At 45.0% G+C, this 24,781-nt stretch overlaps 1 protein-coding gene across 1 annotated transcript in view; it reads left to right on the top strand.

Annotated features, from left to right (window-relative positions):
* Nucleotides 1-345: 345 nt before the first annotated feature.
* Nucleotides 346-24,781, top strand: part of LOC142586308 (EF-hand domain-containing protein 1-like) — a 47,564-nt gene continuing 23,128 nt past the window's right edge. The window contains exons 1-2 of the mRNA XM_075697552.1: nucleotides 346-1,049; nucleotides 15,807-16,073. Coding sequence (XP_075553667.1) covers nucleotides 990-1,049; nucleotides 15,807-16,073 — 327 coding nt within the window. The 5' untranslated portion in view covers nucleotides 346-989. The remainder of the gene's footprint in view (nucleotides 1,050-15,806; nucleotides 16,074-24,781) is intronic.

The raw sequence follows: 24,781 nt of genomic DNA on the forward strand, positions 1-24,781 counted from the left end.
ACGAGGATGCGCCTCCCGCAAGTGGGGAAGGAGGGTATGGTAGTGACCGGGGAACGGGAGGACAACGGCAGGGAAAATAAAGCAGCATCTGCGCACACAAACGCGGCGGGAAGGCACCGGCGTTAACGCGCACACACACACGACCGCGCACGCACGATACGAGAAAAAGAGCCGAGTCGTCATGGCTACGACGCGTCCGGGTCGGGCCCAAACATACAAGCCGATGAGGCGCTGCCGAAACAAAGAAAAGAAGGAGAAAGAAACGGCACCCGCTGACCGGCTCGCTCGCGTCGCGTGCCCCGCAGCGGGAAATAAGTTCAGTGTGTGCGCGCGCGCTGTCGGGTCGAAAGGAAGACTCGCCGAGAGGGCTCCGCGTCACGAGACGATGTGTTTAAGATGCTCGCTGTGCGTAGCGCCGGAAAAGTGAGACGTGCCTCCGCGATGTTCATGTGCTACACCGACGTTCAGCGAAACCGAAGTTCTGGCGCATGGAGAAGAACGAACGCGAAATTCTGGACAGAAGATGAAGAACGATCTTATTCCTAAACCTGTCCCGGTCATATAATTTTCCACGCGCCGCGAAGTTCCTTGGAATCGGTCTCGATTTCTTTGTTCGAAGTTCTTTCGCTTCTTTCGGCTGCGTGTGATCACAGCGTTAAATAGGTCGGAAGACCACTGGCCGAAGCACTGACATCGGATGGTTTGCGAGAACAACTGATTTGCTCCAAGAATCAACGCTTGCCGTCAGACTGAAGCTTTTCAGCGAGTGTCTACTTTTGCGATTGTTGCAGTTTTTCTTCTTCTTTCTGGTCTTCTGACGATACCGTGCTCCGTTTGTCAAAATATCTGCCAGCTCGAGAAAGAAGTCGACCTTACTGAACGCCCTTTCTCGGCTCCCAACTTCTCTACACGAGCTCATCGCATGCCTGGTGACGACCGTCCGTTGCGACAGCTCGACTAACAGTGCGAACTGTGCCGTCAGCGCGAATATGGAGGCAAGGCTTACAGACAGGCTACCCATGTTACCGGGTTACTCTTTGCCGATTGTGGTGAGTAGACGAAGCACTGATAGCAAACGCCTGTTGTGTTTAGACGTTCAGATGGCACGCTTTCATCTGAAAAGTTCAACTGTTCAAAGAGCCATAGCAAGTGTTTTGTCACCTCCCCTACCCTTTCTTTCTTCTCGTACCTTGACGCCGCGCCCTCTGAGTAGGGTAGTCAACCTGATGCGCGATCTGGTCCTTCACCCTTTTTCGTTAGGGGGCGTGCACGCAAGATTTAATCCGTGGTTTTAACTGCCAGAACCATAGTCTCATTTTGAGGTACACCATAGTGGAGGACTCGCCGAATTGATTTTGAACCCCTGGGGTTCTTTGAAGTTCACCTAAATATAAATACACAAGCGCCTTGCCTTTTTTTTTCCTTTTGCCTCCGTCGAAATGCGGCCAACGCGGCAGGGATCGAACTGGCGACCTCGGGCTCAGCAGGGCAACGCCATAGACACTTGGCAACCGCCTTGGGTAGGCGTGCATACATGTCTGAATAAAACTAAAATTGGGTCAGTCGGCACAACTGCATGTTTACCTACAACGCGAACACAGCAAACGGAACCCTAACACAAATGACTACACTACGCTGCGCTCGTGTGATCTCGTTTCTCCTTGGCGTTAAGTTGTAGCGCTGTAGGTACACATATACCTATGCTACGCGGGCAGCATTAAGTTTTGCATGCTGACCTTCCGGCTGTCTAACAAGCGATGAACTACTATATGGGTTGCAGTTTTAATTACTCATTCTCTGTACTTGTCTTTAAAGTAGGTATGGCTTGTGATGCGCAGACCCGGTTCCGGGGCACAGCTTGCGATATTTTCCTCAGTGATGTAAAAAATATTTCGCTGTATTCCTATGAAATATGCAACGTCGAATCGTGGCACTGAAGGAAGGCTTCTTTCTGTGTCCCTCCCGCGGTTCCTTCAAAGCGGGCTTTTCTGTACGACAGTAGCGTACAAAAACGAAGCCAATTTCAGCACTTTTATTGAGCGGCTTTGTTTCAGAAGGCTGAATATTATTCCCTTTAATGCAGAATAAAGCATGAAATTCAGACCGTGAATAATCAAACATGGTAATTTTAACAAAATAACAGCATGAGAATGCGCGTTTCTAGTTTTGATTCGTAGATGCCGGTTCACCCTCACTGACAATGAGGGAAGACGCACCATTCTTTACAGCAGTTAGAAAAAGAAAAAAAAGTTTTAAGGAAGAAATTAGACTTGACACTGTGACACTAATAGGAGGCTCAGGCGGAACAAATTGCTGGCTATGTATGCTAGGCTAACCCCGCCTTCTGCAACACTACCACCACCACCGCCACCTTGGAAGACGCTCATTTGTTAGTCTAGCGTCTTTTCCATTGGTCTAACTCCAACTTTTTTCACCGCTGGAAATCACGGTGCGTTACTAGGTCAAGCTACCAGCCCATCTTCCAGCATCCAATGTAGAAAATGTAGGAATGTCACAAATACTCTGATCGCGTGTATATTAAGTTTCCGCCGTCGTTTTATTGTTCTTTACGCTCTAATCACACTTCCAGTGTGGAATTCCAAACCGTGTGTTCTTTTTCGGTTTATATCTTTGCGTTACGCATTTCATAGCTCTCTATTTATGCCGGGGAACCAACAAGGCCAATAAGTACGCTAGGTCATTCGGTGATCTAAGATAGCTGACTCCACAAACGTTGTTACCCAGAGGAATCTTCTGTAGAGCTAGTCGGTAGAACATTCTGGTTTTCTACGCAGTGTACGCAGAGACCAGGAGGAACTAGTAGCTCTACACACGCGCATTAAAAGATACCGTGCAGCATTAAAGCAAGCCTTACAAAGCATAACTTTGCTGCATGGAATGAGAAGAGATATCTTGCACAAGTAATCAGAACTAACACTCAGGTTAACATTCAATAGAAGGTGACATGATAGCGCGTCAAGGGGTGTGGGCGCGGTAGACGTGTCTATACTGTACCAATGGGGGACGATGATGGAGCCGAAGCATGCACTGCGATGCCATGGAACGCATGGGAGACAGTGCCGATGCGATGGAGGCTGTTTGCGGTTCAGGCTGCGCTCGGCCTGCTGAGTTCGTGTTGCAGAGAACGCAGGGCGGGAATATTTAACAGAGTTCGGCGTACAGAACGCAGGGCCTTCAGCATTCAGGACGCAGGGCGTTCAGCGTTCAGAATGCAGGGCGTTCAGCGTTCAAGTCCAGAAGGGTGGTCTGGCTCAGCGGGTCCAGCAGAGCCTACATCGAGCGCAACGATCGCCATTGGCTGAAAAAAAAAAAACAGTAGTAGCCTGCCATCCCGAGCCTTGATGTGTCCTCCTCAGACTACTTCCAGGCTACTTGAATTAGTACCACATTAACGTTCCCGCTTTCTATAGCCGGCTTGACGCGTGAATACACTAATCGACAACTCTAGAACTGTCACGTAAAGTAGCAGAAACAATGGGTTCAATTTCAATCGCCTATGATTTATGAGAGATGACTGCAGCGACGATGGTTTCTGGAAGTTAACGTGTTTTTCGAAAAGTATTCGGAAGAACAATCCCAGCTTGTATTGCAGGCGAATGCGAAGGTTTCTTTTTAAATTTTCTTTTAGTACACGGCTATGAGGAGATATTGGCGCCAACATGTGATACTGGCTACTCCTTCACGTTAAAAAAAGAAGAAAAAACGAATTAAGAATAAATGTTTGTCCAGCGATACCTAGCAAAACACGATAGAGAACAAGATAATAAATACCGCCAGAATTAAAACAATAACAAAAAGAGAAGACACCTATACACACGTAAATGCCCCCTATTAGGTCGCATAAATATTGACAAACTCAACTCACAGACAGGAGCACAAAAACACGCATAAAGTAAGGTTGCAGCAACCTATACTAGCAATCTAATGTTGCGCAAACTTCTGCGACGCAATGGAGCAATGGAATCAGTGTCGTAATCGGCTGAAGCAGTTGGAATCGAGCGTGTGAATATTTGACAACTTGACACCCATACTTCTCCGGCAGGATAAAAAAAAAAAGCGAAATGAACGATTTTCTTTTTTTTTTTGTCTTTCTTCTTTTCGGCAGAAGAACGGGCACATTTTTTGCGCGTAAAGTAGAAGGCGATAACGTCATTCGAATTCGCAGTGAATACGATCCGAACAAAATATTTAGGATCATGCCGAGAAAGTTGCTACATAGCCGACGTTTTTTAAAAAGATATATTATTATGGCTGTTACTCCGTGTCATTTTTGTTATCAGAGTAGTGAGTACTTTCGAAACGCCGCTTTCGATGAACTAAAGCAGCGGTACTTCTCTTTTTATTGCTTTAATGCTCGCAGTTTAAGAAATAAGGACGATGGTCAGAATGCTTTTCTGTCATCTTTATGTCTTAGGTTTGACGTTTTAGCTTTCCCGCTAACATGGTTTCCTAGTGCTCACGACATAGTGCGATTTGATGGTTATCGATTGGAGTGCATCTCAATAGAATTGACAGGAAGGGTGGCGGCGTCATCGTGTATATAAAGAACAATTTACGTTACACCGTCATTGCTGAGCATTGTACCATAACGTCAAGTTGTGAATCGCTCTTTATCAAATGCAACTCGTTTGTTATCGGACTCGTTTACCGGCTTCCTCCTGAACCTTTTGGTGAATTTCTTAGCTTCTTTGAGTTTTTTTCAATATTCCTCGTCATCCCTAAAATTGCCTGCGGTAATATTGGGGGATTTTAATATTGACCTTCTGAGACCCAATATCGCGCTTAGCGATTTCGTTGTCCTCGTATACCTGCACGGCTTTTCAACGCATATTGATTGGCCTGCTCGAATTACTGATTGTGAAAGCTGGAGTGAAATGTCTGATGCGGCTGGCTCTCATTCCAATACCCCGTAAAACTTGTTCCTTGATAAAATTATTAAGCTTGATGAATATTCCTTTCCCGTGGTGACACCGAGGAAATACAAGAGAACAAGAAAACCATCGGTAACTTACGGCCTACTAAAATGATTAAAGGCGCGAAATAAACGCTTCAAAACCTTTTTGCATTAGCAAAGAGATAACGAACTTCTAAAACAATGTAAGAAGTTTAGAATTACACGTTGACATAAATAAATGGCGCATTGTGTACGTTAATTAAAAACATTTTCGGATATTTCGTATAGCCCGAAAAAAAGGTTGACGTACCTTGAACGCTTTATTCGGGCCTACTCAAACTGGTGTCCCACGGGAAATTAAACTAGGTGAGCAAGTCTTCCGTAGTAAAGATATAGCTGACAAGTTTGTCGCTTTTAATTTACACTCCTGGATGTTTAGTTATTTAGGCGTCGGATACTTTTTCTTTATGCTATGTAAGCATACCCGCCAACCAGTGAGCTTTAAGATTCGTAAAATCCCGCTCACCGCCGCAAGATGTGGTGGCGGTGGGGTGGGGGGAGGGGGGGGGAGATATGTAGCAATCATTCTTTTTTAAAGCCTGCCCTGAGCACACGCCTTATTAGAAAAAAAAAGACATACAAACTTTCATACCGATGACTTAACTTTCGACGCAAGGCACCCACAGGCAACATTAAACATGGCATGGCAAGTAGCGACACCAACACGTTGCTTTTAAATGTGACTTTTTTTTTTTCGCGACTGCTTCTGTAACTTGCCTATGTAAGCTAGCTCAAAGCAAGTACCGTCTTGCAATCGTTCACCATGCATCGGAAGACTTCGAACGGAGGATTCAGGAACTTACTAACTACACATTTTTGCCAACAGAATTTGTTTATCGTAAATGTTGACGCAAAAACATTCGTAAAATCGCAAAGTAAGTCCAAATTCGTAAACTTTACGAAGCATTTGGGTGATTCGGCAGGTATGTACGTAAGTAATAAAGAAAGGAGAACAATTTTTCTCCATCCTCTTACACCGAGTGAGTATTTTTTTTAAATAATTAGTGAATTGAAAAACAGTCACTCCTGCGGTTTCAGTGACCTTCAGACGGGACCAATCAAAGGAGTCACAGATCTATCAAGTACAGCGCTTTGTCACATATCTAGCACTGTGTTCTCTGCTGGACTATTTCCCGACGAAATGAAGATTGCGCGGGTCTCGGTTCTATACAAAGGTGATGCTGTCGATTGCATTGGCGATTATCGGCCAATTTCTCCACTCCCAATTTTCTGTAAGGTAAGTCAGAAAGCTAGCTTCGAATAAGAGGACAGCTTGATAAACTTAAGTTACTGTAAGCGAATCAGTACGGATTATAAAAACATAAATGTACTGAATCAGATGTACTTAACGTCCGTGGGAAAATTGCTTGTAATATATGGAAAATCAGCCGTAAACGATTGGAAGATATTTAGAGTTTATCAAAACATTTGATTTTATTATACACAACATACTTTTTTTTTCAAAATTACCATTATATCGATAGGGGCCGTGCACTTGATTTATTATGTGGTCATTTTCAGAATCGCTCTCAATTCGTAGAAATAGGTTGCGCTAGGTCTGATGTCTCACCGATAGAATATGGCGTTCCTCAAGTCTCAATCATAGGCTCCGCAATTTTCCTACTTTACATAAATGATTTTCTACATTTCCCCGAAATGTCTGACGTATTATTAAATTCAGATGACACGAACGTCCTTTTTCCATCACGCCATGCTTCATCTTAGATTCTAATCGGTAATGGGTGGGTAAATAACCTTTCGAAGGGGCTGACTGCTAACCAACTATTCTTAAATGTCAGTAAGACAAAGTACGTAGTATTTTTTTTTCAAACAATAGGCCAGTTCCTTCTTGACGGCGTAATTACATTTCAACCACATTTCGTAGAGGAGGTTTCGGAACACGAGTTTATTGGCGTTTTCTTTCACGAAAACTTGCGCCGGACAGGTCACGTTAATTTTCTTAAACCTAATATTGCCCAGTAATTCCGTGTGTTAAACAAGTATCGTGCATTAGTACCTCTGAAAGTAAAGCGTCAGTTATATCTTTCTTTGATTCACAGTCGGATTCATTACTGTTTACTTCTGCAGGGCTTAACTTCTAAAGCTGACTTGCAAAATTCATATATACTGCAGAAAAAGAGCATTCGTTTCATGCATAATTTATCTATGTATAAGCATACTTTATTTTCCATACTTTAAACAAGGTTTGCATACTAAGTAATAATATTTTGTGTGAACGAAAATTGCCTGAAGTTATCTTTCTAGAGTTCAGAATGGTTCGAGAAAACATTTTTATTTTTTTTGTACACACAGTGCTACAACTACATATTTCTTTAGAAGCAGGCATTTTGTTAACATACGAACGAGAACAAATTAAGGCATTCAATTAAAATTGCAGTTTCCTAATTTACTAAATATGCACGCTTCCTTAACTGACATCATAGAACAAGCTTCACCTTTACTTGGACATTTAGGAGGGAATCAAAATTGTATTTCCTGGATTTTTTTATGACCTCCTGTTCTTGTGTTCTCATTATTTTTGATAAATGACGCAGTTCACTAGTCTAGTGCATCAAATTGTTCAAATGTATAGTTTATTCTGTGCACCTTAAAAAATGTGTTGTTTGATTACTCGTGGTATATGAAGTAGTGCGTGTGCCATTGGTCATGTGTCATGTTCTCATTATGTATTTCTGGCATTGCTCTGTATTATCAATGTGCCAGGAGCAATGTCAGGTATGTTTCTTTGCCTTTATCTCGGCGCCATGTCAAACGTGAAACCCTGAAACAGAATGGAATATCGCAGCCACAGTTAACGCAAGCACACACAAACACACACACACACACACACACACACACACACACACACACACACAGTATGGAGTATCGCAGTCACCGTTAACGCAAACGAAAAATAAAACCACACACACACACACACACACAAACACACACGCACAAATACACACACGCGCGCGCACACACAAACACACACACACGCACGCACGCACACACAGTATGGAATATCGCAGTCACCGTTAACGCAAACGAAAAATAAAACCACACACACACACACACACACACACACACACACACACACACACACACACACACACACACACACACACACACACACGCACGCACATACAGTATGGAATATCGCAGTCACCGTTAACGCAAACGAAAAATAAAACCACACACGCACACACACACAAACAAACACACACGCACAAACACACACACATGCAAACACACACACACGCAGACACACAAACAAACACAAACACACACACACACAAACACGCGCGCCCGCACAGACACACGCACACACAGTATGGAATATCGCAGTCACCGTTAACGCAAACTAAAAATAAAACCACACACACACGCACGCACATACAAACACACACGCACACACGCATACACACACAAGCACACACACAAACACACACACACAAACACGCACGCACGCACGCACGCACGCACACACACGCACGCACGCGCGCGCGCACAGACACGCACACACAGTATGGAATATCGTAGTCACCGTTAACGCAAACGAAAAATAAAACCACACACACACACAAACACACAGTATGGAATATCGCAGTCACCGTTAACGCAAACTAAATATAAAACCACACACACAGACACACACACCCACTTGTGCATCTAGCTCGAAATCTGTTCTGAATGGAGGAAGAATTGGGGGGGGGGGGGAGGGCTCTTTCGTGAACCCTCTTACGGAAGAGTTCGTATTATTTTTTCTTGCGATGTGAATTGCTAACGTTTGCGAAAGCTGAAATGCGTCGTTCCTCACAGCTTTTTTTTTTTTTATCCAGCGGTTTCGTCCTTCTTCAAACAATGAGACCAGCAGCATTACCGGATGCTGAAAACGAAGTTTACTTGCTTACCTTTCTTCACATCATGTCATAGTTGCTGTGCTAACAGATAATTATGTTTTCAGAAGTTCCCTCCTGCGTGCGCAATTTTAGCACTTCATCAATGTTACCACGGTAGCCATTAGATGCCAAGAACACCAAGCACCTTGCTCAACGCTTAACTCTGGCCACGCAGACAAGAGAGTTTCGTTCATTTTACCATCTACGTGTGTGCAACTTTCGACGATGCCCTGCCTCACTGTTTACGTTTTGCGAAATAGCCCTTGGGACGAAGCAGACTTTCTGTTATCTAAGGGGCCGGCCTTATTCCTATGACAATGCACCAGCTCTTCGGCGGCGGGTCCATAAAGAGTGGCCTAGAGCAAGGACACACGGCGGCTGTTATTCGAGAGCCGTGTCGTCTTTAAGCAACCCAAGCATAAAAAGACAGAAAAACGGCACCTTGCACAAACAAGGAGGCCGACGTCGCGCATGTACGAGTACACTCGCCAAGGGCGATCGAGTTTTAAAAATAGATCGCGAAAGACGCCAGATTTCGCTCAATGAAGCCCCCCCCCCCCCTCCCCGCCGAGACGGGTCACGTCCGCAGTGAAACGCAGTATTCTACGCAAACGTTGTGACGAACGCTGGATATCTCGTCATGCCAATGGTCACGTCGTCTTTTATATACTGACGGTTCTTTTGATCTCGGACGGCAAAGTTTTACTGCCTGATGCGTACGCTGTGGTGAAAAGGCCATTGTGATTTCGTCGACAATGAATGATTCCCCAACGACAGAGCGTCGCAAGAGCGCCGTGGAAATCGTTTTCTCCACGCGTCAAAACTGAACGAGAAGCAAACGAGAAGCTGTGTCTTGACTGCAGTTTTGCCTCCGTCGCGTTTCTCGAACAACCAAACGTTCTTACACGAGAAAACACTTTGGCGGTCCGCTCCTTGATCAATCACCCCGTTCTTATTGACGTTGAAGAAGTTTCGCATTACCTTCGTCTTTCAGCTAGTCAGGCGAACGTCTCAAGAAGAATAAACTGTACAGGTTAAATTTAGTAATGACTTAAGGAATGGAATGGAGCGGTTCAGATGTTAGTTTTTTTTTGTCGTTTCCTTCTTAAATCTAATCAGTAATCAGCACGTGGCTCCGCATTTTTTTAAACCCTGGCGCACCTCCTACTGCAATGCAAGAACACTCGAGCATGCATCAGAGCGACACAACTAGTAGAAGCAGACGCAGATCCAAACCTCCTCGCTGAAACGTGGGAGGCTGCGATCTCCAAGCCGGACCTGGTCGACCAGCGCGAACTCGTCGCCCGGGCCCGGAGGGCGATCAGAGCCAGAGGGTTCCTGGAATAAGGGACCCTCCCACCTCGACTGACAAGTCACTGCTTCAAATAAAGGTTCATTCATTCATTCACTCACGTCAAAGCCGAGGAACCGCATTGCAGGACTTCAGATTTCGAGGAGGGATTGAACAAGTAGACAAGTCAAAGCGGACTGCAACGCGTGTTTTTCGCGCCTCTGCAGCTGTGGCGGTCATTGCGATCTTGCGTTGACGTATTCTCGTACGCCAACGTTCTGGAACTATGGTACAAGATTCTTAGCGGCCGGTGACGTATGTGAGCCATGTATGGGAGCCATTTTGCGAGACAAAGAGCAGGACCCAGTATGAGCAGCAGTAGCAGCCACGGTCACCAAAATCCTGGGAGGGTTTGCAAAGAAACCTTCGCTTTATTACGTTCCCGAAAGGGGGATCGAACCTGTGTCTTCTTGCACAAGAGCCCCAAAACCGCATCGCGCTGCACTTGCGCGCGAGAGCTCAATTGATCTCAATTGTGCTCAAAAGCTGAATTGTGCTCTTACGTGAACGCAAAAGCACAAGCGCGCACGCCAGTTTCCATTTGGCCACAGACGCTGGAATAATGAGCGGCGAAGAATAGCCAGGCTCACCTCATACTTCTAGGCATTTCACCTCATACGTCTCTCTGCGTACGTCTCTCCTTACTATTCGCTCGATATATTATACACTGCTTGCGAAATTTCATCACGAATACTTACGATTTTACTTGCGTTTGCACACCGATGTCCAAGTTTATTAGCGTCCACGGTAAGTGAACGAAGCTCATCACAACGCAGACAGCTGCACGAGAACTAACGTTGACCAGTCTCGATAAAGTGACACTTTGACGATGTCTACCAAAAGCGTACCTCACCTTTTGGCATTTGCAACTTGCGATCGCTCAGCTCCCTATCGAAGGCTTTCGCCCACGCCATTCTGCATCTTTTACGTCGTGTCGTTGGCGCATCGTTAAATTGTTCTCGCAGGTCACATAAACTAAAATCAATTTATAATAGTCAACGCCGCGAGCACTCGAAATCTCACGCTTCAGCCGTACGCGAAGGCACCCCACAAGATTAAGGTCCCTAGCTTGCGCAGGAGTTACCTGGGAACCTTACGCAGGGTCAGTTCGCAGCGCCACGGCGGCGGATGTGGCGAAAGAGAGCAACCGGTCGAGTGAGCAGACCATATGCCACGATGCTGCTGCGCTAGAGAGCGGCCGTGCCTCGACAAGCATCGCACGTCGTCTTCGTCCTCGCGACATGCCTGTGTCGACGTCTCACAGGGCGCAGTGGCATGAACTTCTGTCAGTATTTGGGCACGGCTCACGCGTGAGGCATAGTCCATAGACATAAACATCGCACACTATTAGAGTTGTGAACTGCGCGCTACGAAGGACATAACCGTTGCATGAGGTAACACGTACCACAGGATGGCAACAAATACAATTGTAATGTCGGAATTAGTTGTATACCACTTAATTAACCACTTCCCGGAAGCTACACTTCGCCTTTATTCCAGCATGTGCATTGGACTCTCATGATCATGTTACTCACGTCAGCGGTACATTTTGCGTCCGAATGTATCGGACCCCGCCTGCTCCCCGATCGGGTTTTTAATCCCTATTTTTGCATCAGCTAGCAAATGTATCGTTCTTTCTGATTGAGGGTGCTCTTCACACACATGGTTACGCTTTAAACTGCAGAATTACCGATGACGGTGCTGCCAAGTGATGCCCAAATCGCGGTTTCGAAATGCCGAGTGGCGTGTTACCGTTTCTCACGACAGCACCATGACGCCCACGGGAGTCAAATTATGTTCAAGTCTACACTGGCGAAAAAGTAATGGCGACCGTTCTAGCAGTGGGGAAGCTGTTGAACGTAACGCCATCGAACTCGGTAGCTATGCAACACTGCTGTTAACTGCCTAAAGAGAGAAAGAGATAGACAAGGTAATTGACGGGGACGTTAGCAGAAGTAGGGCAAGTGAACCCTATTCTTGGTAAATTTTCGGTTTAAGGGTAGGAAACTTTAACGAAAAGGCAATTCCAGTTGTCCACCCATGCGCCGGAGGGGAGGAGGTTGGCAGGTGTGATTAAATGATTAAAGTAAAAAAAAAAAGGAGAGGCAAGCAATTTGGGCACACGTGCGAGGAGCAACCGAGCATTTCAAAAGTAGAACCCGCCCCACGAACAAAAAAAAAAAGTTGTTGCGTGTCGACGGCCGGCAAGGCGGCATTGAGGCGTGAAGCTCGGGCCAGGCCGACTCTCGATCGTGAAGACGCCGTATTTGCGCACCTTAAAATAGCGGGACGACGACGCCGAGGTCTCCCGTATTGCGGGCTGTCTCGCGATCACCGCAAAGCCACGGCACTGCGCCGTCGAATCGATGCGGCCCGATTCGGGAGACCCCCCCAACAGCCGCTGGGCACGAACAAATCTCGGTGCGGCACGCGTTATCTTACTCGAGTTTCGGCGGCCCCGAGTCAGACGAGGTGAAGGCATTTATTCGCGGTCCCCCCTCCTGATGATTAAGGCGCGTCGCCCTCACCGACCCTCCATTTTCGGCAGCTGCTGCGATGTGTGTGTGCGTGCGTGCGTGTGCGTCTGTGTGTGTCTGTGTGTTTCCCCATTTTTCGCCTCCTTCGATCCCTTAGTGACCCACTTGTCTGCTCAGCTGAAGCAAGGCGTTCGGGTCGGAGGGACGCGGTCCGGGTAGAGGGCGCTTATTATTATTTAATGCGCACTCAGATCGGTCGGCGCCCATGGGCCGCAAAATCTTCTATCGTTATCGCCCCTTGCATAGTGACGAAATATTGCTGAATGCGCGGAAGGGAGAACATTGGGAAAGTAAAGATTCCGATTGACATTCCGTTCTGTCTTTTGCTTTTCTTGTTGTTCTCCGTTTTCTGCGTCGGGAGAGGGGCCACAACGCGCTTCTTTGACGCGGAAGACAACGGACACACACAATATTGGGTCTGTGCAAGGCAGTCGCTTAACTTTTATTTGCAAAAGATGTTTTTAACGGAGTTGTCTCATGCGCACAGAAGCGGTTTGTATGACATCTAGTTCATACGTTGCCGCCTTTTTCGACGTATACAAAACAATAAAACGCAAAGCAAACTGGGGAATGAAGAAAAATAATCACTATTCACAGCTACATTGGTGCATCTTTGCTAAAGAAAGGAGAAAGCGAGTTAAGCCGCCAGTGAGAAACGCGCCAAAATAGATGCGCCAACAACAAATTTTTTGACACCGCTATATATATAGTCACACATTATTAGGAGCTGGTAGGGTTGCGATCACAGCAGGTCCGTTTCCTTAAAGTGTTTAAAATGACGTCTCGATATGGGCAAAATCTTGCCGCGACTTCGTTTTCATGCTCTTCGGCCAAGTTGAAGTCAAAGGAGATGCGTATTTGAATTGTCGTGTACTTATATTAGCTTGGCGCACCTGAGTCACCTACTGGCAAATGTCCGAAACTGCTCGTTAACCACAGCTTCTGTGATCGCCTACAGCGATCACCTGCAGTGTCGAGAAATCAACAATTACGGCTATACAAAACCAAATAGCCATAACTGTACTTTTCTCGCACGGTGGAGCAAAAGGCCTTGAAAGTAGTTCACTTTTCTTGTTTTCTTGTCCTTCGCAAAGTTCAGTACTCAGTCAGTCCAGCACTTTGGCAGGCTTGCTCACCCAAGACGTTGGATGTCTATAAGAATGACTGTCTTTGTTTGTTTATTTGTTCGTTTGTTTGTAACATCATGGTTTGTAATACGTCTGCTTGTCTGCTACGCGAGCTGCCGAAAAAGTATTCAAAACAATGGCAAATGCTTCTAAACAACCAAACCGCAATCACAAAACGTTAAAATCGAAAAGTGGCACCCGCCGCGGTAACTCATGAACTATGGCGTTGCAATAATGCTCACGAGATCGCGGGTTCGATTCCGGCCTCGGTGTGCGCGTTTCGCTAGGAGCGAAATGCAAAAAAAAAAAAGATTGCTGGGTCTCCCGTAATGGAGAGCCGATGTAAGCATAAAATGTCAGGCGGCAAAGCAGATTGGTTGGAGATGACACTAGCCGCGATCTTAAAATGGGTGTGCCACACGTTCGCAACGGCACACCCCTCTACACCACGCCGCACCGCATCACAACACGCCGTACTTTGCACTGGTCCATATACACGCTGCCCAGCTAGAAGAAGAAAACGGGCTGAAGGCGGCATGACAGGGAGCGAAATAGGCCAAGGAGACAGAGCGCACTGCCCAGCTAGAAAAAGAAAAGCGTCTGAAGGAGGTGCCACGCAGCGTGACGCCTCTCTCGAAACGACTCAAAACCCGCTCCGCGGAACTCAGGGACCGCTGGCATTCAACAAAAGCACAGGCAGGCAGGCATGTCTCAAATCCAAAAGACGACAATGAAGTGTGTGGTGCCCTGTATCTGCCTTTTGAACGTCGCTACTGGAAAATACAAATAAAACTATAACGTACTAGAACTTACAGCTTGAGTGATATATTGAACAATCATTAGGACGAACTTGGAAGCAATATTTTTGTAACCTGTTTGGGCAGTAACTAGCGCTTATAATGCGGTCCGGTACAAAGGGTTGGGGGGCAGAGACCGCATTTTCTTAAACTTTGACTGGTTGCCAGTATAATCTCGTATTGTTCTCGCAACTTGCCCGGATGTCCCCGTTTGAATTCCCGGATAACGGCTTTGGCTTTTGGCTCAATGTCATTTGAAGGGCACCGACAACGGGAGCTAAAAGCATTTCATGCTTAAAACGCTGGCGTACTTCAATTTAGGTACACGTCCAGGTGATCAAAAATATTCCAGGGCGCCTATTACGGCGTCCTCCATAATGAGTTCGTGGTTTTGGCTCTTAAAAACCCACTATTTAATTTATTAAGTAGTTCTAGTTTAAACAAAGTGCGACACGAACAAGGCTTTCGTTAGGAGTGCTTGGCTACAAAGAAAGAAGCCAGTCAGTAACTTCCCGTTGTTCCCGACATAATTCTTAGGGTGTGTTTCAAAGCACTTCCTTACTCGCAACTTTTACCATGGTCTTTCCCAAACAAAAAGCCGACATCACAAAGATCTCTGTCTTAATGAAATGATCGAATGAAAAAGCGGAGCCATATTTGGTTAAGCCTATCGAAAAAGTTGACATAGCAGTGGAGATTTTATCTTCTTTCACCACCTACGTTTTCCGTATAAGATACCGTCCTCCACGCTCTGGTTTGGCTTACTCCTCGTTAAAAGGGACCGTAAGGCAGCAAGAACTAAACAGACGATGGTTATAATAATTGCGATAGCATTTACGAAGACCTTTCTGCATGAGAGCCTGTCAGCCCGAAGGCAGCCGCAAACGTACACGCAAACAATTTTTTAACCAGCGGATGTACATGTTCTGCGGGTGTCACGAAGTGTGAGGGTGTCAATGCGGGCTATCGCGAGATGCTACCTCGAGACCCGTTCAGTACTAGAGCATGCCTATTTAAATTTTTTCCCTCCTCTCATAGAGGTACGCGCAAAGCCCACAAGCTCTCGTCCCATTACAGTTGTGCAGAAGATATAAAGTCACCGCAATTCGTGTGTCCGCAGAAGGACCGCTACCCGCTGAGCCACACGTTCGACTTCCGGAGCGGCCTGCCCATGGCCCGGTCGCTGCCGACCTCGTCGCTGCAGCCGCAGCTGTTCGAGAGTCGGCAGTCGAGGCCGCCGTCCGAGCTCCTCGACGGCGCTGCGCTGGGGAGCGGTCACACTTCCGAAGGGTCCCAGAGCATCGACGACGATCCCTACAGGCACCGACGTAGGAGGCCGACCACCTTCAAGAACTTCTTGCCAAATTTCGCCATCAACGACAAAAAGGTATGCAGTTAGCCCAGTTCCATGTGGCACCCGCAAAGTCTAGGCTTCTCTTGACAACAATGCCGATGGGGGTGAAGAACGTTTATTGAGACGAAAGGCGGAGATGTTGGCCGGAGGACGTGTCTCTGCGACACTGCGTTAGGTGTAACTGGTGCACAGGTGCACAGAATGAAGAATATTATTATTATTATTATTATTAATAGTAGTAGTAGTAGTAGCAGTAGTTATGTAAATATACAAACATAAGGGACGCCACATCCGCCTGAATAGGAGAGAAAAACAATGAAACTAAGAAGGTGATGAAGGAGGAAACAAATACAGAGGAAGACCCACTACAAGGCAATACGCAGTCACGCGCAGAGTACGATCACTACAAACGAGAGAGTTGTCTCGCGGTTCGCAAGGATTCCAGCACAGCTTTGTAAGACTCGCATCGAGTTCAAGCACGACCTTTCGGAAACAAGATGTAATAAGGCGCAGCGTAGAATGCAATGGCGGAATAATGCAATGAGCTAAGCACCTCCTGTCCGATACCGTATATATGCACTGCTCCCAGCAAGTGCAAAAGAATATGCAAATTATGTTTACACACACACACACACACACACACGCACACACACACACACACACACACACACACACACACACACACACACACACACACACACACACACACACACACACACACACACACACACGTTATGTATACCTAGGTAAACGCCATTTGAAACTATGGGTGCACACACACTACATACACGATATTTCCGGAGGCGATGATGGTAGTGTTGGTGCATGGTTGCGGTGGTAGTGGTAGTGCATCAGTTGATGGTTTTATCCCTGAAAAGCCAGCTATCGCACGACCTCTCACGCATGGTGCTTTTTGTTTCTTAATAACGCTTGAATTCAGGACCTGTGGTGACATCTTCATCGTTCCTGAAAGAGTCGAAGGAATCGTAAGAGCTAATTAACGCTTAAGTATGCCGATGACCAGCTTGTTCGCTCGCTGTTTCAGAACGTAAGCACGTTCATGCCGTGAACTGCCGACGTCATCTTCTTCGACACAGGCATTCTATCGATTGTCACCATTACTACGAACGATAAGCACTACCGTAGTCATCTCCTTAATCATCGTCTCACCGTCCTTATTTATGTCACTCCTGCCTGTAAACGAAAGAGTTGGATCGTCATGGTTTGCACTATCTTCTATATCGTTTCAACTGCGTCTCCTATGTAATTATTTAAGTTTTTTTGTCGCTAATAAACACAGATTTGTTACCAAGCACAGTGATCAAAAACCATGCACTACGATGCTTAGCTTTGGTGATCTGACGAGAACCGACGACGCGCGGCATGATCGATGGCCTTATACACTGAGCCCACAACTACGAGCGCCGATGCGTGTAAAACTGCCCTCCTGCGAACAGTGACCAATTCCATGAATTAGGAGTCATGATCAGTAATGCGAAAAGGCTGACCTCGATTCAGTGGCACAGCAACGCATTCCGTATGGGAGCACGACAAAAATCCCGCACAGCGCAGAACAAGAAATCGCGAATTGTAATTAGGGCAAATGCGTTTTTCTCGTTTACCTGGCCCCCGAACATATAAAAAGAACTAAAAAGAAAAGAAAAATGTCTGTAAGCGAGCCGATGTAAGAGAGAGAGAGAAAGAGAGGAAAATAGAAGAGTGGAAAGGCAGGGAGGTTAACCAGAAAGCCCCATGCAAGACCCTTCCAAAAATATACACAAGTTAACGGAGCGTACGGAATCTTGGCTGACGGCATCGGAGGCGGTTTTCCCCATGATGTGGCCAGCACGGAGTACATAAAAAAGAAAAATCAATATCTTGAGGTCATGGAGGAGCGAAGGTCGAGCAAATTTTATGGCTCTCTTGTTTTCTTTGCTTCTTGCTTCGTACTGCAAGAACCTTCATAATTAGGGCGTTGGAAACTACTGTAAATATGTGCTATACCCGTTGCTTTTGTTTCTTTGTTTGGATTAAAGCAAATGGAGAGAATAGGCCCAATTTAGGGTCGGCTTTTCCAAACTTGCTGATAACAAAGCGACATCGCACACAATATTAACAAGAAACACAAGAACATCAACAACAACCCAGCGAGAAAGAAGCAAGAATAGAAAGAAACAAACCGATGAACATATATTGTTTTTAGTTGGTCTAATCTTACGTTATGTTTAACAAATCTCGAACACTTTCGTGTCGTCTCTACAGTACGATCCATCAAGCTGTCACATCCGTCGCCGGCAAACCTCTCAGGCTGTAGTTGCAGGGATACCCCAACCATCATTGCTAACCACCGCCACGCAGTAAAGTTATCAGAATATGAAAATAAGAAAGAAAAAAAGAGACACAAATCAACGCACACAAAATTTCTATGACGCTAGTCATCGAGACGTTGCTGTGCGATAAAAGATTAGGTAACTCAAATAGCACTATTCGCAATCACCAAACGAAGTCGCTGTCCACGAGATAATCGCTCGAGGCTTCTTTGTGGACATTCGATGGGGATGTGTGTTCTACGCAAACTTCCGAGGTGCCACAAATGTACGCAGTATGAAGATTATTTTTTCCGTATGCAGCACAGGAAAGCAGGGTGTGAACGTCACGTAGAAACGTATGCGATGCAAGGGCGAGCCTCTAGAGACTGTTCTATCTTGAAGGTTGGTGACGAGCGTAACAAGTAGTCTGTGTTGTACAGAAGAGGCGATTTTGTCCACTCGTCTAACCACAAGGTCTTTGTTACTTTGCAGCTCAGTCCCTGAAGTGATGTAGTGGTGTCGAATGCAGTCAGTGCTATTGGTGCTGAGAGAGCAGTGGACGGAGAGAGCTCTATATTTAAAATCGGAGAGGTCTGCCGACGTAGGAGTATTCACTTGCATGATTTTCTGCAAGGGAGTTGAAAAGGGGAGAAGAGATAGAGAGAGAAAGAGAAGACAGGAAAGGCACGGAGGTTAACCAGACGCACATCCGGTTTGCTTTCCTGCACTGGGGGAAGGGGGTATGAGGATGAAGAGAGAGAGGGGGGGGAGATAGAGAGAGCACAGTTTCGCGCACATTTGAAGCTTCGAACCGAGTCTACACACGGTTGCTAAGACCTGTCGAGTTGAGGTATTTCAACAGCGCTTTCGTGGCTTTCTGTGCCATCGACGTGTACGGCCTTGGTCTAAGGATCTTCGTTACCGAAAATGGTCTCGAGTCCAGCTGGTTCAATGCTGTCCGGACGTCGTACTGGGGAAAGATATATAGGATGTGTTCAATCGTCGAACACAGCAGGGCAAAAGAAAGTGAAAAAAAGATGATTATAACACAACTTGACTAGTTGAGTTTAACTTTGAGTCCAACTTGTCCGAACATACGAGTCGTTCTGACTTCAGTGCTGGTTGTTTATGTTATGTACATAGTCTGAATAACAGCAAGAGTTTTGAGAGAAAGTAAATTGATTAAAAGTAATCTAAGAAACCGAATGATTAAGTGTTTGTGTAGATTCATTCGATGAGTGTGCCGGACTATGTCCGTTCCTTCATTACTCGCTATTCCAATATGGCTTGGGATTGTTTACACGTAGACCTGATGGCCGGAACAAGAGGTAAGGGTCAATATTTTCTTAATTTCACAGCAAAGAGAGGAAATGTCACCTTTAAAGCAGCACTGAATTAATTCAATACAATACACTTTATGCAAACACCACAATGTCGAGTACTACGAACAAAAAACCTTTTTTATGTCTTGACGTGGTCCGCAGCCCTTTTTAACAGGCAGTGGCAGAGCATAAGGTGACGAGTTACATATTCGGTAGATTCATCGTTGTCCCAATAACATGAGTGACAAACATAATGCACATGCTATATAGAATATACACAACTGAAGCAGAAAATGAAGAAATAACAAGGGTAATTACGAATGCACAATATGTACAAACGAAATCAACAAATGTGTCATGTGATACACACTGCAATGCACAATTCGGCAAGTACACAGTAACAAAAATACAATTTTTTTCCACTCTGCGGAAAAAAAAAGAGAGAAAAGCACAATAACGAATGTTATATAATGTAAATTCTGTTCAGACAAGACGGTAGTATAAATAGCAACATCTGGCAATTTAATTAGTTCTTGCGCGTGGCATCTCCCAGTGTTCGCAAGTGCGAGTATTTAGCAGCGTATCTCTGTGTTTTAAGTTCGAGATAGTGTATAAAATGGTATTATTTCTGTTAATGTCTGTCTTATACTATTTAAGTAGTGTTTGCTCATAAATAGAAAGCATAGGAAATAAATTTACTTTTCTTGAGAAAAAAAAGAAGAGGCGGCGCTTATGGGTGTCATCAGGAACATTCAGAATACTACGGGCATAATTTTTTTGTATTCTATGTAATGTGGTGATACTATGATAAGAAGTCGTAGTGCCCAAACACGGTGACAATAGTTATTTTGACTCAAAAGTAAGTGAAGGTAGAGGAGAAGCTTGAAGCTTTTAGGGAGAGAAAAAAATCTTAACATGCGGAAAATTCCACTCACACGGGATAATTTTAGCCGCGAATAAACCCACATGCGTGTTTCACGACATATGTTGTATGAAAACAACCACCCGAAACTTAACAGTCGGCGCAATCGCAGTGATATAATCATTGATTAATCATTAAACATATAATCAAACAATCATTAAACATAATCATGTTAAGTCTGTAGTGGCGTTACGATTTTTCGGTGTGAAGCAAACGCCTTTCGTATTTCTTAATATCTACTCCAATTAAATTGTGATAGAACAAGAGAACAGTTTTATTAGTGCCTGATTCGCGATAATGATAGCCTCAGCGGATCTCGGTGAATTAACCAGAATAGTTGTGTCGTACGCGCACATAATGAATTTTGTACTAGCATTCATAGTCATGAAGTCATTGATATAAATAAAAAAAATGCAGAGGCACCAGAGTACTTCCCTGTGGCCCTCCCGCTCAATCTGGTTTCAATTGTGCCACGCATCTGTCTATGATCACTTGCCGTGTACCGTGTTGAAGATATGAATTTATTAAGAAAGACGCCACGAAAACCATAATATTCTTGTTTCTTGAGTAGCGTAGCATGATTTATAGAATCGAATGCCTTAGAGTAATCAATAAAGATACCCAGAGTGCATTATTGCTATTCAAACGACGCCTATATAATTTCTTCTTGAGTGTGCAAGGCAGCTCCTGTCGACTGCCTTACCTCAAAGTCATACTGCATAGTAATCACCAGTTTGTGTTTGGTTAGAAAGGATATCAGGCGGGCATGTACTAGTTTTTCTACACCTTCAGAGAGAATTGGCAACACCGATATTAGTCGATAGTTTCTCATCTCGTTTTTATCACGAGCTTTGTGCAAAACTATTACCTTCGCAGCCCGAAGTCTTTTCGGGAAGGAGTTGCTGGAGAATATCAAATTAAATATGTGTACTAATGCCGCTAAGATCAACTCCAGGATATGCTTAACTGGCGTGATCCCAAAAGCCGTCGGCATCATTACATCTGCTGTTCTCGATAGACATAAAAGCAGTAAACACCTCATTTTCCGTAATCGGCCCTAAAAACGCAGAATAATTAGTGCTGCAGTCAAGGAAATTCAAAGAATGAAAATCCTGAGTACTGTTCACTAAGGTTTATAGTTATTGAAAGTATTTGTTAAAATACTTTATCCTCGCTTGATAAAACTTTACCATGTAACGTGACTTCGCCTGTAGTCGTGTTCCCATCTCCTCGCCCAAGCAAACCACTAATACACCTCCTGGCAACATCGGATTTATTTATTACGTCGTTATTGAACACATTGTGTAAAGACTGTCTCTTCTGTCTGCGCAATAGACTACTTCCTTTGCTCATTTGTATCCTAAGTCCATGCCATGATAAAGTGTGCTGTAGGTGGTTTTTGATGAGAATTTTATTGATACAATTTTTATTTGTTCATGGTTCTTTGCCTTTGTGCCCATCTTTAGCTACTTTGTATTTAAAGAATTTATCAAAGGCATCCTTAAATCTAGCGAAAAAGTACTCATAACTAGTTTCTGGGTCTTTGGTACGCCTCAGTAATGACTAATCAATTAGTGATATTTATCCACAAAAATTGTTCAGGCTGTGTATATTGACATCTCGCACCGTTTGTGGCAAACGGTAATCGCGTGTTGTGAGGTCGTGAAAAAAAAACATTGGACGGTGGTGATCCCTTATATGAACACTCACAATACACGATAAAATACTAGAATGCTTGATGTTGGATATGAAGACGTCACTTAACGTGGATGTAACTGTTAATACACGAGTCCGACTCTTCGTAATATTTTCGAAACCATAGTGTCTCCAGGAGATGCTTTGAAGTGGATTACCCAATTTTCAGTGTATATACTTCCGGCGACAGATACGTCAGCTTTTAGAAGGCCAAATGGTTCTGTTGTTGTAGACGACGCTTTGTGATACAGATGCAACTTTTCCTTGCTTCACGTGCAAAAATATGAAAAGCAGTCATCTAAGTGACACGTGTCCTTGAATGCATCTGTGACGACAAACGCGCTGTATACCCGCAATCGGCTCGTATGCAAAAGCGTAAATTTTTTTTCTAGAATGGATGAGCTGGGCTTATTTTCCACGCCGCGAACATTCAGAATCACCGAAGGCGTCGTCAGTCGCAAAGGAGGATGAATTATTTCTGGATACAAGATGTGGTATACTCGGGGAATTGAGCTCGCTGGTGCTCGCATCGAATAACAGATTCTGCTACACCTCAGCATGAGATTTCTCTTTAGCGGATAATTTTCATGTCGTTATTCAATAGCAAGGGCGTAATCCTCTGCGACCCTTTCCACGCTGGGCGCCTTCACGGATTTGACCAATGAAATTACCACCCAAGATAAAAAAGAAGTTATTCAAGCCTGCTTCACAGGTTACGACTAGGTGTGGCCTTCACTCGACGATGCCTACACCTTATTGACCGTGCAGACAATCCGTACTGCGAGAAGTGCGAGGTACCTGAGGCAACTGATGAATACGTCTTGCGCCTTTTTTCCCGCGATATGGTGCGCAAAGACAATCATTGGTACAACATTTAGTCATGTATACCAACCAACCTTTGTCTGAAGATGTCATATTGGGGCCTTGGCCGGATTCTTGTCGGCGTGGTGTCGTAAATGCCCCAATCAAATTTTTGCACGAGAGCCGTCTAGACCTGAGACTTTGGAGCGTCGTTACTGTTCAAGTTCACTCACCGCCATCTTCACACTTATCATCAAAGTATCTCTCTCTCTCTACACACAAACACACACACACACACACACACACACACACACACACACACACACACACACACACACACACACACACACACACATATATATATATATATATATATATATATATATATATATATATAGCAATTGACTACATGTGAAATATGCACAAAAAATAAACGCAAAAACACAAATTACCTGAAAAACGCTCTTCAATTATTGAAGACAGATTGAGTGACAAAATGTTCACGTAAATCTCGTACCTCAGTTATATAAATACCAAGACGATTTCAGAGACAAATTTAAAAGCGTTGGTAGTGTGTACGACATTTCTTGTGTAGTATAATTGGCACGCGGAGTTCTCTGACCTGTCCTTACGTGGTAACCTCTCTTTTTTCTTTTCTGCTGCTTTCTTTCATCGCTAGCAAAGGCTACGGTTGCTACGAGCCCACGTCGTACAGCGTCGTCGCTCCATTAGCAATGCATGAAAATGGCTTCCTCCGACTTGGCCGGAAAACCACTCGCAGAAATTGGCGTTAAACAGAAAGCGGAACAAAGCGGAACAAAGCGGGCCCGCGAGCTCCGTGCTCCGCCGTACAGTGCTCACGCATCAGTGAGCGTGCACGCGGGACCAGCCGTGCGGAGGGGTGATCGCACCAAGCGGGCTGCGTCAGCATCGACCTGCGCTCATGTTGTATTTGTTACGTGGAAGCAATGGTTGACGACCCTTCGATCGAACTGTTACATACTCTGCCTCACCACTTTGCTGCTGTGCAGTGAAAGCCGCTAGCGGTGTGAGCCAGTTTGATGTTCACCGGCGCCTTCTCTCGCCGCTTTGCTTTCAGTGTTTTTAGCGACCTGGCAGTGAGAGAGAGAGAGAGAGAGAGAGAGAGAGAGAGAGAGAGAGAGAGAGAGAGAGAGAGGCAAAGGAAAGACAGGGAGCTTAACCAGAGATTATCTTCGGTTGGCTACCCTGTACTGGGGGAGGGGCAAGGGGATGCGATAGGTGAGAGAGAGAGAAGGAATAAAAAAAAGGAGCAAATAAAAAACTACACACACACAGGTACAACCTGGCAGTGAGTTGTGTACATATCTTATGAACTGATGTACGCCGCAAACTGATATCATTGATTGAACCCTATGTTAATTTATTTCTGTTTTGCTTTCCTAATTTTGGAATGCATCACCACTGACTGTAACTCTATATCTTTCATACATGTCCTCACGGGTATATATATGTATATATATATATATATATACGCGCTCTGCCTGCAGCTACGTCATGTTCAGCGGCCTTAGGCTTTGCCTTGATTTTCTGCGAAGCAACAGAAATAAACGATCTCTCTCTCTCTCTCTCTCTCTCTCTCTCTCTCTCTCTCTCTCTCTCTCTCTCAAAAGGAAAGTCTGGTTGCGTGTCTACTTATGTTGCGCCGCTAAT

Source organism: Dermacentor variabilis, chromosome 6, assembly GCF_050947875.1.
Source record: "Dermacentor variabilis isolate Ectoservices chromosome 6, ASM5094787v1, whole genome shotgun sequence".
Taxonomy (NCBI): Eukaryota; Metazoa; Arthropoda; class Arachnida; order Ixodida; family Ixodidae; genus Dermacentor; species Dermacentor variabilis.